Raw genomic sequence first — 15,750 nt, forward strand, 5'->3', positions numbered from 1 at the left:
TGAAATACCTTAATATGGCTCACCTACCTAAAATTAGGTGCATTCTGTCTTGGTTAATTTCTGGTAAAGACTTAGCACTAGGTGTTGATCCTGAGGCTTGGTTTAAACTGACAGCGGCAGAACGTTTTTGTAAACCAGATACAGCTGCTGCTTCTGCTGACTCTGAACACGTAAATCCTGTGCTGTTTAACCAAAGTGCCACTGCATGGAGAATGGGAGCCCAGGAGTTCCGGTAGTGAAGTCTAGCAGTATCGATAGTCTCAGGAGTATAAAATGCGCCACCTATAAAACAATCATATCAAAAATATTATTTTTATTCTAAGTGTTCACTCATTTACGTGCCACTAACTTATACTCATTACATACTGTCTTAGTCCATTTGGGCTGCTGTAACAACATACCACAAATTGGATAGCGTATACACAACAGAAGCTTATTTCTCATAGTTCTGGAAGCTGGAAGTCTGAGACCAGGGTGCCAGTGTGATCCACTGAGCGCCTTCTTCCAGATTTTCCTTTTCACTATGTTCTCAAATGCTGGAAGGGGTTATGGAGCTAGGTAGGGGTCTCTTTTTGGGGCGGGGCCTCTGATAAGGGCACTACTCCTATTGATGAGGGCTGCACACTCTCCTGCTCAAAGTACCTCCCAAAGGCTCTACCTCCTACTATGATTACTATGATTACTATGGAGATTAGGTTTTAACAAAGAATCCCTAGGGGACAAAGACATTCATTATCCTCCTTACAAAGCCACCAAACTAACATCTTTCCTGCAGCTGCTGAACTGGAGCACCTGTCTCTTCTTCACTCATGCGGGGGCATCCAGCCTTTCCTTTGCAACTGCCCAAGCCACTGAACATCCTCTCTAACCTCTCTCCACCCTCTGGCCACAGGCTTCATCTTCATTGTTGGAGAGACTCAGAAAACCCTTTTCACTTTCTCTTTCTGTCACAACTTGGGGGCTCTGCTGCTTTTTTTTTTTTTTTTTACTTTTCTTCTCCCATTTTTCCCTACCTCCTGTTTCCACTACCAAACTGAGGACTTCCTTGCCTGTCCTTGCACACATACACTGGCAGCCAGCACAGCAATATACTTCATCATACTCATGCATATTGACTGGTTATGCATGGTTACTTAGAGTACCCTGGCTCATAGCTAGCACTGTAGCAGTGAGAACACTTTTGCTTTGGCTAACAAGTAAATTTAATACTATGGTTGAACCCACAAATTCAATATGGAGAAACATGCTCTACATGAGAGAATGCCAAGTTGAAGTCCACAGAAATTTAAGATGCTGTTATTACTGCTGTTTTTAGTGTCCAACAATTCCATTTTGTTTAATTATTACCAAAGCAAAACTCTGAACGTAGTACTTACCATCTGGGGGGAGCTGACTCGCAAATTCAGCTGGTAAAGTCAAAAGTGCATAGTCTTTTAGTGCTGCTAACCACAGGCGGCTGAGTGTTGGCAGTTCAGGCTGTACAAGTGTTATTAAACTATCTGGCGGTAGCTCATCTATGGTGCCATAATCATCATCATCATCATCAGTATTTTTAATTGCTCCCTTTGGTTTAGACTCTGCTTCCTTTTTAATATTCATAGCAACCACATATACCTAGTAAGATATTCAGGAAGAAAAAATGGCATAATTTTTTTAAATGGCATATTCTAAGTTGTTATGAGCATGCAGTCATCAAAAGGCAACTGAATATAAATAAAGAATATACAACCTCACGATTTCCTGATAACCTCAGAAGAATAATGCTCCCTGCCTTGGAGGCAATCCATTTCATTGCTCTGACTTCTCACTGGTGTTCCACTCACAACATATCCTTTGAGTAGGATCCTCTGAATTTTTTCTGGCTTCTCTTGTTCCATTTTACAATGCCCCCTTTTACATGTGTTTTTCTTTTCTTTTTCCCCATAGAGTATAATTTCCTGTTTACAGTTTCCACTTTTATAGACTTACTAGACACAATCCAGCATTCAAAGAAGAGGGCAGAGAAGTCAGAGATGGATTTCCATAAATATCCTTCTATGTATCCTTATGAGATACTTAGCAACCTAGGCTTCACAACAGAGAGCTGAGCCAACAATATCATCTACTAGTAATATACACTATCTAGATCCTTTCTCTCCACTTTTTAAAACCAAAAAGATATGAAACTTTAAAAATTTTTTAAAACTTGCAACTTCCTGAAACATAATTTTAAAGATTCCTCTTTGTTGAAGTTATTTTTTGTTTGTTTTCTTTGTTTTTGTTCATTTGAGCTTCGGTAAATGGGACACGCAAGCTGAATTACACATCAATGAAAAAAGCAAAAAAAAAAAAATGAGGGGGAGAAGAAGAAAGAAAATTGCACTAGGTAAAATTCTTGAGAAAACTGGTTTCCCCTACACAGTGCTTTTTCTCACTGTACCCGATGAGGAAGTCCATGGGCGTGCACATACACCATCAACTTCTCGGTGGCAGGGTCTTATCTCTATGGCTACAACAGCACACAGCTACAGAGCAGTCATTCTAAGTTCTAGACAATGGTTACAGGAAACAATGAACCTTCACTTTTTAGAAAAAGCATTCTTGAACACTGCCATGGTCTGTAATAGTTATGGTTTAGAAATTCTAACCATGAATATTTAGAAACAGAGAACAATTCATTTTAAGAATGAGAACTTTGGATTCCAAATGATAAAGCTATCACATTCATATTTTCTAGTATTCTCAAACTTGCTTCCCCCACACCCACGTTTATCATCATGCTGACACTGTGAAAACCTCTCATCAGCACTACAGCATATTTGACCATCCGCTCCTCGGATCCCTGCCGGGGGCTTATTCTTGCCTTGCAGTTGCCGTTGTGCTAGGACCCAAGACAGTGAGGACAAACAGTACATGGTTTTAGCCTCCCGTGAACTCACACACTGATATAATGATAGGGGAGTGAAAAACATGCTAAAAAAGGAATGTTCTTTTAAACTTGTTTTGACTGATTTATCTTCCGAACTTTACTACACTCAGTGCCTAGATACAGTGCCTGGCACCCACCTAAAAAATACTGGATGGTTCGTGTAAAGAATGAATGCATCTCAGGTATAGAATTGTGTGTGGATTTTATCTGTATGTGTTTCCATTACCATTTACCCCTCGTATACCCTCTTCCATCCCTACCCACCTCTGCGATCTCCACACTGCTGTCCACGTCCAGAGTGCTTTTTTCTTTTTTGCTCAATCCCTCTACCCTGCAAACACCTCCAGAGAGCTGCCAGCCTGCTCTTTATTTATGATTCTGTCTCTATTTCACCTGTTAGTACAGTTCCTTCATTAAACTCCACATGCCTGAAATCATATGGTATTTGGTTTTCTCTGACCGGCTTATTTTACTTAGCGTAATATCCTCCAGGTCTATCCACGCTGTTGCAAAGGATAAAATTTTATTCGTTTTTACGACCCGGCAGTGTTCCATTGTGTAAATGTACCACGGTTGTTTTATCCACTCCTCTACTGACGGACACCGGGGTGATTCCAGATCTTGGCTGCTGTAAACAACACTGTCATGACACAGGGCGGGGCTTATGTTCTTTTCAATCAGTGTTTCAGGTTTCTTCGGACATATTGTGGTTTTTATTTTCTTCATTTTACTTATACTTTCAATTTTTGTATTTTTCCTGTGTAATATCTAATAAGGAAAATAAATTTGTTCCTATTCACTTAATACCATTTCTTACAAACTCACATGTTCCTAGAGATAACCAGCTATTAAAAAACAAAACGCAAAAATGCCTAGCACCCTATAGCCTTGGTATCAATGAATGATGGCAAATTTCATCAAACAAAAGACTTGGCCTAAATTATTTTCTATTACTTATATCTGTATGTTTTCTCTGCCTAATTTCCCCATAGTAAATAAGGGGAGCCCTTCCTCGATATAGAAGTTTTAAAAAACTTATTGAAAAATATTATTTTCAAAGATTTAATAAGAGGCTTTTGTAAAGTGATGGGGTGCTATTTTTAAATAATTTATTAAAGATTTTACTTATTTATCTTTAGAGGGGAAGGGAAGGAGGGAGGGGGAAAAATATCAATGTATGGTTGCCTCTCTAGTATCCCCTGCCGGGAACTGGCTTACAGCCAGGCATGTGCCCTGACCGCAATCCTTTGGTTCGCAGGCCTGCACTCAATCCACTGAGCTATACCAGCCAGGGCAATAAGAGGTTTTTTTGAGATCCAATTGAGTCACACCACTCAGGGCTAAAGGTCAGTTTAAAGAACACAAAAATAAAAAAAATAAATTTGTGCCTGTAAGAGTAGAGAAACATTTTCTCGTGCATGGAGAAAGTTCAAAAGCAAAAGGCCACGGTTACCTCTGCCCAGGCTTTGAGAACGGCCAGCTTTTCCATGGTTGCGGCGCTCTCTCGATACAGCTGGCTGGACGACCCTTTCCCAGCCTGCACTTTGTCCAGAGAAGAGACAAGCAGATTGTGTACTCGGCGAAGATCGTTGAGATCGCTGACAACTCCACTTCCGATCCATGTACTACATACCTAGCCAAAGAAAATTTCTGAAGTTTTGCATTAAAAATTAACATTTAACATATAGAAGAATAAATAGAATTCTTTTCCTTGAAGGAAGAAACACAAAACAAAGCAAATAAAATAAAACAAAACAAAACAAACCCCAAGGCTATGCTTTAATATTAGTTTTACTAACAAAACAAGTATGGAATTTATTATACACTTAATGTAGAAAACAAAATAATATTTACTTAATCATGTTTCCATGGTCTAACTGGGCAGAAATTTTATCAGAAAAAAATTTTCTACCTACATCAGGCCAGTCATGAATAATTCTTCAATTCAACAACATTTCTGCTTACTACAGCCTAAGGGTTATTCTGGGTGCTATAGAGGAGATTTTTTTTTTTCTTAAGTAAAGGAAAAATTCTGGTCCCTGTCCTCAAGGAAGAACAGACTGAACTGTGAGAAGTTTTAAGACTATAATAGTACACTTAAAATACAAAAGGGAGGGATTAATTCTGGCAGGAAAAATGGGAATGTTTAGATTTCAGGAAGGATACATATAGGGGAGTTACACAGAGGAAGAGATGAGAGTAGGAAAGTTAACCAGGACTAGATCGCAGTACAATTTAAATTCCATTAGGACTGAATTCAGACTTGCTCGGTAAGCAATCATGAGTTCCCAAGGCTTCCGAGCAGGGAGATATTATTAGAATTGTGCTCCAGGATAAAGGCTGCTCCAGTACAGGAAGAAATATGTACAGACAGCAAGCAATGTGTTCAGTTAATTGACTACTACAAAATAATGGAACAGAGACGAAAGGAATCAAACTGGGAATGGAATGAAAAAGGAGAGGCATCAGGGAGAAAGCTGCAAGTAGAAATCACAGCCTGAAAATCAATTAAATATTTTTAGTTGGTGGTGCACAGGGACATGCAAAAAAATGTGAGGGATCAAAGACTGCCAAATGCCGATCACCAAGGCTGCGATCTTGGATGAATGGAAGGAAGCGACAGCACTGCCTAAGAGAGATAATGTAAGAAAATAAAAGAGTTTAGTGGAGACGAGAAGTTAGAGAGCATGATTTTGGTTGTGAAACTTTTAAAAAAATATTTTATTTCTTTATTTGTAGAGAGAGAGGGAGGGAGGAAAAGAGGGAGAGAAACATTAATGTGCAAGAGAAACATCGATCGGTTTGCCTCTTGTATGCCCCACAACCCAGGCATGTGCCCTGACTGGGAATCGAACCAGCGACCTTTCACTTTGCGGGATGACATTCAACCCACGTGACATACCAGCCAGGACTGGCTGTGAACATTTTGACATGTTGAGTTTAAAGTACCAGTCAGAGACTCAGAAAAAGATATTCAGCAGGCAACTGGAAAGTTGGGTCTGGATGGTAGGAGCAAGGTTAAAGGTAACTTGTGTGGACCCAGGAATGCTCACACAAAGGTGGTAACTAAAGTAATGTTACTGGATGAATTTGTTCAGGAATTGATGTCGTTTTTAAAAAGCCTTAAGGACAGAACACAGGAAAAATAGTTACACTGACGGGACAAACCGAAGAAGAATAAACAATGAAAGAAAGTGAAAGGCTACAAACACAAAAGGAAACCAGGAAGTGGAGATAACTGGAGCCAAGGGAAGAATGTCACCAGGGCAGGCATGGTCTGATAGGGCCAGCTTTACTCAACAATTACATGTACTCACTTTCTTAACTGAAATCCTTGGGCCAAGACATGTTTCACAGTTCACAACGTTTGGTAAAGGTAACAAGGGACACAGACCTCATTAAGAAAGACACCAACCAAGATGAGTGGCAGCACCCCATATTTGAAACATGAATATTTCTCACATGAAAGGCAGTACAAGTCACACTAAAACTAAAAGAGATTAATCAATATCCTAGTCTCACTAAGCTTCATGTCAGGGTCAAATGAGCAGAGTCAGCTCAGGTTTTGCTACCAAAGAACTTACGAAAAAGCTCCTGGCTTTCAGAGCATCTGGATGTGGAATCATGGTTAGTGGATTGTGGTCCTATATTAAAAACATTCTAAAAGTTGAGAATAAATATTTATGTAACTATTTCATTCTTTTACAATCTTACTCTCAGTGAATTGAAAACTAAATTGAATAAAATTAATAAGAATATTTTAAAATTGAAGACCGATTATAAACATACTGATGGCAAAATAAAGTACCAATCAAAACAATGTTGAAAATGACATTTAAAGTGAAAAAGACTAAATGTAAGCATAAAAACAGTTAATACTCCTAAGCAGATGAGACATATTGGAGAGATTTGTCAGAGAATATTTCTGTGAAATCTGGTAGAAAGATAACTGTAAGTTGAGGAAAATTGTAAAGATTGAGGTAGGCACTAAGTTTACTTTGCAAAGACCCAAGCTCTTTTTCCACTTTAAAGAACATCAAGTTAGAAACTGCAGCTACTTCAATAGGGTCTGGTTAATGTAGGAAGAAAAAGCCAACACTGAATCAGCAAAATCATATTCAGAGAAAATTTCTTGGTCGTATATCAAAAGAATGGTGAATGAATGTACATTTATAAGTTTTAAGCTGAAATCAATATTTAAAGTGTATAGTATGTTTATGATTCCCACTCTAAGTAATGTTTTGATTAACCAAGAGATTACCATCCCCAAATGTGTTACAGTTGAAGGTCTTCCTATAATTTCTAAAAATTACCCTAGGATGACACGTTTCACGATCTGCCTAAAGCCAAGTCCTTACTTTCCCAGAAGGAAACTGCTTCACCTTTTGCAAAATCAGGTTTTCTTCCAGAAACAGAAGGATAGGAGGTCAAAAATTTATGCCTGCCACTATAAAAGAAGAAACTGCTTATCAAAAGAAGCACCTAGGGCCACATAAGAGCTAAGACGTTTAAGGCAAATTCAGTAACAGGAAATTTTCATACTACTCATTCATAAGATAAAATTTTAATAGGTTTTGCTTTTCTAATGATGAGGAGCTTTGTGAGAGGTTTCTCTGCTTAAATACTATGCTCTGAAACACGACTGTGATACACTTATGCTACCTGACTGTGACTTCTCAGGTTTGCTGGCATTCCAAAGCAAATGACCTGCTCTCACTCCAAAGTCTGTACCCATACCACAACACCCAGACCTCTTTCTTAAACAAGGCTCCCTCTTCTGTCTCTGGTCTGCAATTAGTGGGAGGAGTTCGTTTCTCTTAAGGCCACCATTCAGACAGCTGGCTTCAGAGAAATAACTCTTAACAGTGGAAGAAAGAGGTATAAATCTATTCAGCCCCAGAGAGAACAAAGTCAGAAATTTCAAATCATCATTGCAACACAGAACATTTTCTCCACAGAGCCCACATGTAGCTTGATTGTGGATTCAAAGCAATAATGATAAACCACAGCTCTGTGCTCCAGAAAACATGCAAGGAGAGAGTTACTTCTATTCTACCCTTAGGAAAGCAAATGAGGAATCTGATTTCTGAAGGGTTAGAGCTTAATGCATGAATCCTTTTTCAAGATGAGGCATAAAAAGAGAAACTTATTAAAGGTGTAGGAATCACGTGCTTTTGTGATTCTCTTCAGATACAATAATGTAAGACTAATCCCCTGGGATTAATTTTGCAATGAAATATCCATATTATGATATTTTTTTGGACAATATCCAGAAAACTCATAGAGTTTTCATAGCCTGTCATCAAAAAAATCTGTTGTCTCCTAATTATCATTACTATACATTCTTTAATTATTCCAGATTTTTGAGACCTTTTATTTTAGCTCCTCTTATGACTGTCATGTTTCTGTTCGCTTCTAGGTTATATAAGAGCTTCTGTAGCTCAAAGTCATGTCCTCTGCGATGACAAAAAACGGGAAATGAGATTAACAGTTTCTATTTCATCATTTGATACAGAATAAAAAAGCAAACTGTCACTGTTATATTACCAAGATAAAAATAAATGTTATGACAAAAAGGGAATGTAATTAATAGTTTCTATTTCATTACTTGATACAGAATAAAAAGAAAACTGTCACTGTTACATTATAAAGATTAAAAAAATGTTATTTAATTTTTCTATGTTCTTTCTTGGAAGTGAAATTCTAAGATACCTATGAATTAACAGACAATAACAATAGAAAACCTATCTTTCGTCTTACCTGGCAGGCTTTAGCTATGATGTCTGACGGGGTATCTTGTGAAAAGGCTGGTCTTAGAGCAGCTCCCACCTAGAAAAGTAAGTGCAAGCATTTTATTTTTAAAACTAAGTCCTCAACATAAAGCCTCTTTTGTCTTTGAAGATGAAAACACACCTTTATTCCTTTCCTTTTTATTATGTCACTGTCATCTTTCTTTCCGGCTACACTAAACTCAGCCATGCCATTTTTCTTTTGCTTTCTAGAAGGTTACCACTATGAAATCCACATGGATACAAACCAAATAGGCAATGAATTGTGTTTTTTTTCCTTTGTTCTTGTTAAATTGTAGACAGGATTTTTCAGACAAAGTTACATGTTCCTGAAGATTAAAAAACTGTTTTTCCCTGTGTTTTCCTAAATATATTTCTAACAATATTTACTTCGTAGGGGAATCTTATATAACTGAATCAATTCTGTTAAATAACTTAGTCCTAAAAATTCACAGTCACTAAAAAAACTTAGAATCATTTCACCTCAAAAAGAGATGCTTGAAAAGACGATTGTTCAAGAAATCTTATTTTAGGTACTGTTGTTATAGCAATAAGTGAAGGAATTTGAGCTTGAGTTTTAATAAGCCAACATCAGTTACAGATTCTTAGATACCTCAGATTTAATATGCAAGAGCCAAATAAGGAATTAGATGTAGTCAACTCCTAACTGAGATGTCTTCCCTTTCACTAGAGATTCACCTGCGAAAGTGTATCAATAGCAGTGAAGAAATGAAGCAAGAATCCTTCTCTGTGACTAAAGATACATGGCTACTAAAGGCAATATTAGTACTGCGATAATCAGCTAACCGCAGAGGTGGTAATTAGGTCCTGTACTGAAGGACAAAAATGTTACAAAAGAGATTATTGGGTTGGCTGATAAAACTGGAATGATAGACCATACAAAAATAGTATAACAATGTTGAATTTCCGGAAATTGATAACTCTTCTTGATTATGTTCTACAGTGTTTTTGTCCTTTGGAAATACAGAATGAAGTGTTCAAGGGTAATGACACGACTTAAATAATTTACTTTTAAATGGTTTAGAAATAAAAGTGTGTGTGTGTGTAAAAAGAAGTGAGACAGACATGATCAACGATAAAGCAAATGAGGCAAAATTAACAATTAGCAGATATGAAGGGTATAAGCCAGGATTTTGTACTATTCTTGCAAAATTTCTGTTTGATTTTATTTCTAAATAAAATGTTTAACAAAAAGATGACCTTCAATCTAATAGGTTGAGTATTTGGGAGTAAACAATTATATTCAGGTTTTCGGTAGCCAGTTGGGTTAGAAACTAACTTCCTCAGTTGTACTTATGAGGGAAAAACAATGGATTATACATTATTCACTATATTTTGTTTAAGTTTGAGCACAGTTTTTAGATAAGTTGTGGTATGTCCAGAACCAAGATTTTGGTATAATCACAGTAAAAAAGATGTTTATTCTTTCCTTGCTAACATAAGTTTTTTCCTTTACATAACCCACCATTATTAGGATCACATCAAATAAGCCTCACTTGAAGAACACAAATAAGGAATAAACCTTAGGAGAAATAACTGCCTGTTTAGAATGAAATGAAAAATTTTCTGACAGTATCTAATTCTTTCAGTAACATTTTATCTGCTGTTTTTTTAACAGTTAATTTCTTTCAACATACAGGGCACAATAGCCTTTGTAAGCCTTCTTTTAAAAAAGGCTTACAAAGAAAGTCTGGCTATATAAAAACAATGGGAATGAATCCACAGCACTCTTTGAATGTGCTCTTTATCTTTAAGTGGCATGGCTAAATATGTAAAACACAAGACAGGAAAGCCAGGCTGCAATTTCTATTCTAGGTTTATCACCAACGTGCTATCACTACTTAAAAATAGTGACAAGTGTTATACTATTGTTTCCGCAACTGTGGACTGATTCAAACTATGTAACATATGACGGCTATAGGGTATACGCCTTCCACATGAATCGAAAGGTTGTAGTTGCAAATACATTTCTCCAGGGGACCCTCACTCCTTTAATGGTCACCCAAAATATCAATATTAAGTTTTTAAATAAATAGAATATCTCACATTAGCTTGATACTGCTCCAGAATCACATGACCTGGAAATTCTGGCTCAGGCACAGATGCAAACTTCTTGATAATGTCTTCAAGAGCTTGGAGCCCAGCCATCCGCAACTGGTTGCTGTGATCAGTTGCAGCCATGAATGCCATGCGAATCAGGTCAGAAAGATGAAGTACCAAGAGGTCATCTAAAAATAAAAATGGGAGACAAAAGGAAACGTTTCTGAAAATAGGTGTAATAAACATACAAAATGAAATAAACTTTTATAAAGCAGTTATGAATCACATATTTCAGTGTGCTTAAAAATAGCACAGATATACTTGCAAGAAAGCTTGTATATCATAACCTCTCAACAACACTGGTAAACTAATTATCATAACTTTCCCCAAAGGAGTCTGTAATTCATTAAGAACAGGGATTGGCAAACGTTTTCTGTAAAGAACTAGATACCATATTTGCTACCAGATATATGTATTTACCGTATAATGCACTCCCATGGATAATGCGCACCCATGTTTTCTGGCCCAAACTTTAAGGAAAAAAATTTTTTCATTTTAATTTTTAAATTCAATTACTTATTTATTTATATTTAGATGATTGTCTTCTATATTATAAAAGAATTTTAGCACTTATTTTTGAACATATTATGGCAAAAGACATTTTATGTAACAAATAATTCCAAACCCAAGAACAGATACAAGGTATTTCAGGTATTACCCATGTAAAATGCCCATCCTTATTTTTCCCTAAAAACTTGGGGCATAAAGTACACATTATACACAGCACAATGTGGTAGTAAATATTTCGGCATGGCCAGCAGCCATATGATTTCCATAGCAACTACTAAATTCTACTGTTGTGTCATGAGAGTAGTCACAGAGTATCTTCAGGTGGGTATGTGGTGCTCCAACCAGGAATAAAGACAGTGTTTATGACATATCATGCTTTGCTGTGACCTCGTGTTCAGATTCACATTTTATACATGGTGTTCCATGTTCTACTTTTTGCTTGTTTTTTAATTCATTTGTAGGCTCTGCTACTTCTTAAACACAATAAAGTAAACTGAAATATACAGATGTCAATATTGTTAATACATACAATTTGTCTCCAGATGTTTACAAAATGACAGGGAAATAGAGAGACAACAAAATACAAGACACAGAACCTGAACAGCTCTCTGACTGTCTGGGTCTCTGTCTTGGGAAAATGAAGATACTGGACCTCATAATCTCTTTGTAAATTCCTCATTAATATCTGATGGAGGGGCTATGTGGTACAAAAAGCTTACCGAACACTAAAAACAGTGAGGAGTTTCAGTAATAAACAATTTCCTCCTTCTCGAAAAACCTAACAGCATTTCTAAAATCTGAGAGTTTGAAATCTGCCACGGCATTCATAAATTCTGATATTCTCCATGCTGCAGACTGCAAAACTTAACGTTACACGCCTTAAAGTTTTGTCATTTCTGTAAAACAGAGTGCCAAACTGACAGCTTTAACACCAAGTTGTTAAAACTAAGGAAACATAAGTTACTGCCATCATTATCCTTAGGACAAATGAGACAGATACACAGATATAAGGAAGGAAGGGAGGAAGGGAGGGAGGTGGGGAGGGGAGGAGGAAAGGTAGCAGTTTGCGGGAGTGTCCAAACCAAGTCCACAGCCTGAACTCGGCCCAGGACAGCTATGAACGTGACCCAACACAAAATCCTAAATTTACTTCAAACAGATATGTTTCATTACTTAGATATATACATTTTCTATATTAGTGATCACAAACTTGGGACCGGCTCAACAATTTTAAAATTATCAAAAGGGCCACTGCATAATTATTAGAGTTATTATGTGAGGACTTTTTTGCTTACCTGTGGTGGTAGATATCACAAAAATTATGCATGGACATCTTTTTGCTCATCAATTTTTGTTAGTGTTTGTGAATTTAATGTGTGGCCCAAGATAATTCTTCTTCCAGTGTGGCCCAAAGATGCAAAAGGTTGCACACCCCTGGTCTAAGGCTTGTTAGGCACTGGCCAATAGCTTAGTAGGTTGGAGTGTCATCCCAATATGCCATCAGTTGCCCTGATCCCCAGTCAGGGCACATACAAGAAGAAACCAGTGAGCATAAGTAAGTGGAACAACAAATCGATGTTTCTCTTCCCCCTGCCCTTCTCTCCCTAAAATGAACAAAAAAAAATTTTCTTAAGGAAAAAAAGGGCCCTGGTTGGTATAGCTCAGTGGATTGAGCACAGGCCTGCAAAGCAAAGGGCTGCAGGTTTGATTCCCAGTCAGGGCACAAGCGGGGGTTGCAGGCCAGATCCCCAGTAGGGGGAGTGTGAGAGACAACCATACATTGATGTTTCTCTCCCTCTCTTTCTTCCTCCTTCCTCTCTCTAAAAATAAAATAAATACAATCTTTTAAGAAATTTGATAGACTTGTCAGGAAAAAAAAGAAAATAAAGCATGTTACATAGCAGTAAAATATTGTAAACCTATAAAAATACTTTTGGGAAAAGAAGTACCGATTTTAAACTTACTTGTAGGGTTTCGAAGTTTAGCAGAACGTGCCATGGCAAGATCAAAGTGAGCCTGGTCTGCATTCTCACACAAATGGATGACTCGACACAGGCAATCAGCCGCAAATACCCGGGTGGCCCACCGAGGTGCCACAAACGGCTTTGATTTATCTTCTTCGCCTAGTGTGGTAAACATGGTGTCATCATCCATCTCATCTTTCTTTTCAGATTCTTCATCCTTTCCACTACCTAATGGAGTTGCCGTGCTCATATCTGTAACAAAAATAAAAGCCTATTAAACCATCTGACATATAACAAAAATAATGCTTTAGAAATAACGATGTTAGATTTCTAATAAAAAAAGAAAACAGAACTGGCAAGCTTTCTTTTTTAGACAATGAATAACAAACCAAGGAAAGGGCAAAAAAACGTCTTACATGTTTCATTAGTTTAATACACTGTACTATCTACAGAGTAACATGGGGTTGTTTCTTTTATCCTCACCCAAGGACAGTTTTTTTCATTGTTTTTAGAGACAGGAAGAGGGGGAGGGGATTGAAGCGCAAGAGAAACACTGATCAGTTGCCTCCTTATGGGCCCCAATCAGGGTTCAGACCTGCAACTTTCGATTTATGGGTGGGCATTCCAACCAACTGAGCTAACACTGGCCAGAGCACAGTAACCTGGGATTTTTATACAGGAAAATTTCATTTGAACTTAGTCATTTTCCAAAAAATAAAGGAAGGTCACGAGTTTATAATATACTCATCAACATTTTTACAGACAGATTAAAAACTGTAAGTAATTTTAAATGTAAGATCAAATTTATACACCTATACATGTACATACTTATATGTGTATATATGGGTACATATCAGCAGTGAAAGAATTTTCATTATTTTGAGAACATATTTTCTATATTAAGTACGTACCACTAGATGCTGCCAGGACATCTTTACAAAGCATTAGCCAGTGGGAAAGTTTTTCTACAGCCAGTGATGAAAGCATATGTCCCAAAGTATCATGAATATCAGAACATAACTTTCGGTCAGTCTCCCGGTCTAGCATTCCAAACAGAAGTCCCTCGAGACCCGTTTCTGTTATGTTAACACCTTGGTGGCGGCAATGGATATCACTCTGAGAACTAACTCCAGGTGCAAAAGGGCTGACATCTGAAAAGCAATTATCACAGATGAACTCACGTAAGATTTTGTTGTATATTGTAGGTAACAATTATACTAAGAATTAAGACTTACATGTAAATTCACAATAGCAAAAAAACCAGCTGGCTGTATTTATCTGCCGTCTCCATTTTACACATCATTAGATTAGCGTTTAATCTGACAATTAAAGGTAAATTACCCTGACATGTAACACTGATATGCTTAGGTATTTTAAATAAATCTCCAGGGAATGATGCTTAATAAATATATTTCATTCTAACAAGAGAGGTAAAGAGGTATCTATTTTCTAAATAGATTTAATTTAATGGACTGAAAATTTTTTGCTATATTTGTTGGAAGAACAAACTGAAACTTATTTAGTCTCATACTTCAGATATTTTTTTAAATATCTATAAAGCAAGAACACAAATTATAAATGGATTGTGTTCTATAAAGCAAGAACAGAAATTATAAATAGATTGTATCCTAAAAGTTCATTTAAAATTCTGAAAAATCCATTCTAAGAAACATACAATAAAAAAATAATACAGTTAATGAATTAGTAGTAAAGTTCTTGCTTTATCTGAAAATCTTGTCATTCTCATAAACAGAAGAAGTAATAAAACTGGCAGCCCTAAGAATGAATTCAGTATGTTTGTTAATAGAATTGTCATTATACTATTCTAAAATTGAGGATATTTTGGTATTTTTCTTCTTAGTCTCCAAGTAACTTCAATGCATTAGAAAGTCTTTTAAAAAATGATTGTCGACATTATTACGGAGGTCCTCATTTCCCTCCCTTGGCCTGCCTCCGCCCATCACTCACCTCTCCCCCTTCCCTCTGGCGGTGCTCACACAGTTGTCAGTGTCTGTAAATCATGCATATATGTTCTGTCACTAATCCCTTCACCTTCTTTCATGGAGTCCTCTCTCCCCCACCCCCCACAGCTGTCAGGCTTTTCTCCCACAATAGGGAAAATATCTGTCAATTAAGCTCTGAAAAAGTTCCCAAATCACCTACCCCTAGAGAGTGAAAGACCAGCTATGAATTCAAGCTATACTAAAAGCCCTCAGAAAGCAGAAAGACATGAGGACCTGAATCAAGCAAAGATCTACCTTTTACTACCAAAAGACCTACCAATATTTCACAGATTATTGGTTACTTTGGCCTTACCTCTTAGAGGAAAAGTTATATCACGAAAAGTTCACTGGAAGTTAACTTTAACTTTAACTTTGACTAAAGTCAAAGACTGGAAGCTTTCAAAATAAATCATTTCTCTTTTCAGAAGTCTGTTAGTGATACCACGCAATACCCC

General features: G+C 37.0%; 1 protein-coding gene across 2 annotated transcripts in view; it reads right to left on the bottom strand.

Annotated features, from left to right (window-relative positions):
- The window catches only part of HEATR5B (HEAT repeat containing 5B), a 71,414-nt gene that overhangs the window by 14,419 nt on the left and 41,245 nt on the right, over positions 1–15,750 (bottom strand). For both annotated transcript variants that reach the window (XM_037165405.2, XM_053666964.1), the window contains exons 23-29: positions 14,204–14,443; positions 13,293–13,544; positions 10,765–10,946; positions 8,669–8,737; positions 4,362–4,541; positions 1,377–1,614; positions 28–282 (exon numbers count right to left, since the gene is read on the bottom strand). In XM_037165405.2, coding sequence (XP_037021300.2) covers positions 28–282; positions 1,377–1,614; positions 4,362–4,541; positions 8,669–8,737; positions 10,765–10,946; positions 13,293–13,544; positions 14,204–14,443 — 1,416 coding nt within the window. The remainder of the gene's footprint in view (positions 1–27; positions 283–1,376; positions 1,615–4,361; positions 4,542–8,668; positions 8,738–10,764; positions 10,947–13,292; positions 13,545–14,203; positions 14,444–15,750) is intronic.

This window comes from Artibeus jamaicensis, unplaced genomic scaffold (assembly GCF_021234435.1).
Source record: "Artibeus jamaicensis isolate MK-2021 breed Jamaican fruit bat unplaced genomic scaffold, CSHL_Jam_final contig_465, whole genome shotgun sequence".
Taxonomy (NCBI): Eukaryota; Metazoa; Chordata; class Mammalia; order Chiroptera; family Phyllostomidae; genus Artibeus; species Artibeus jamaicensis.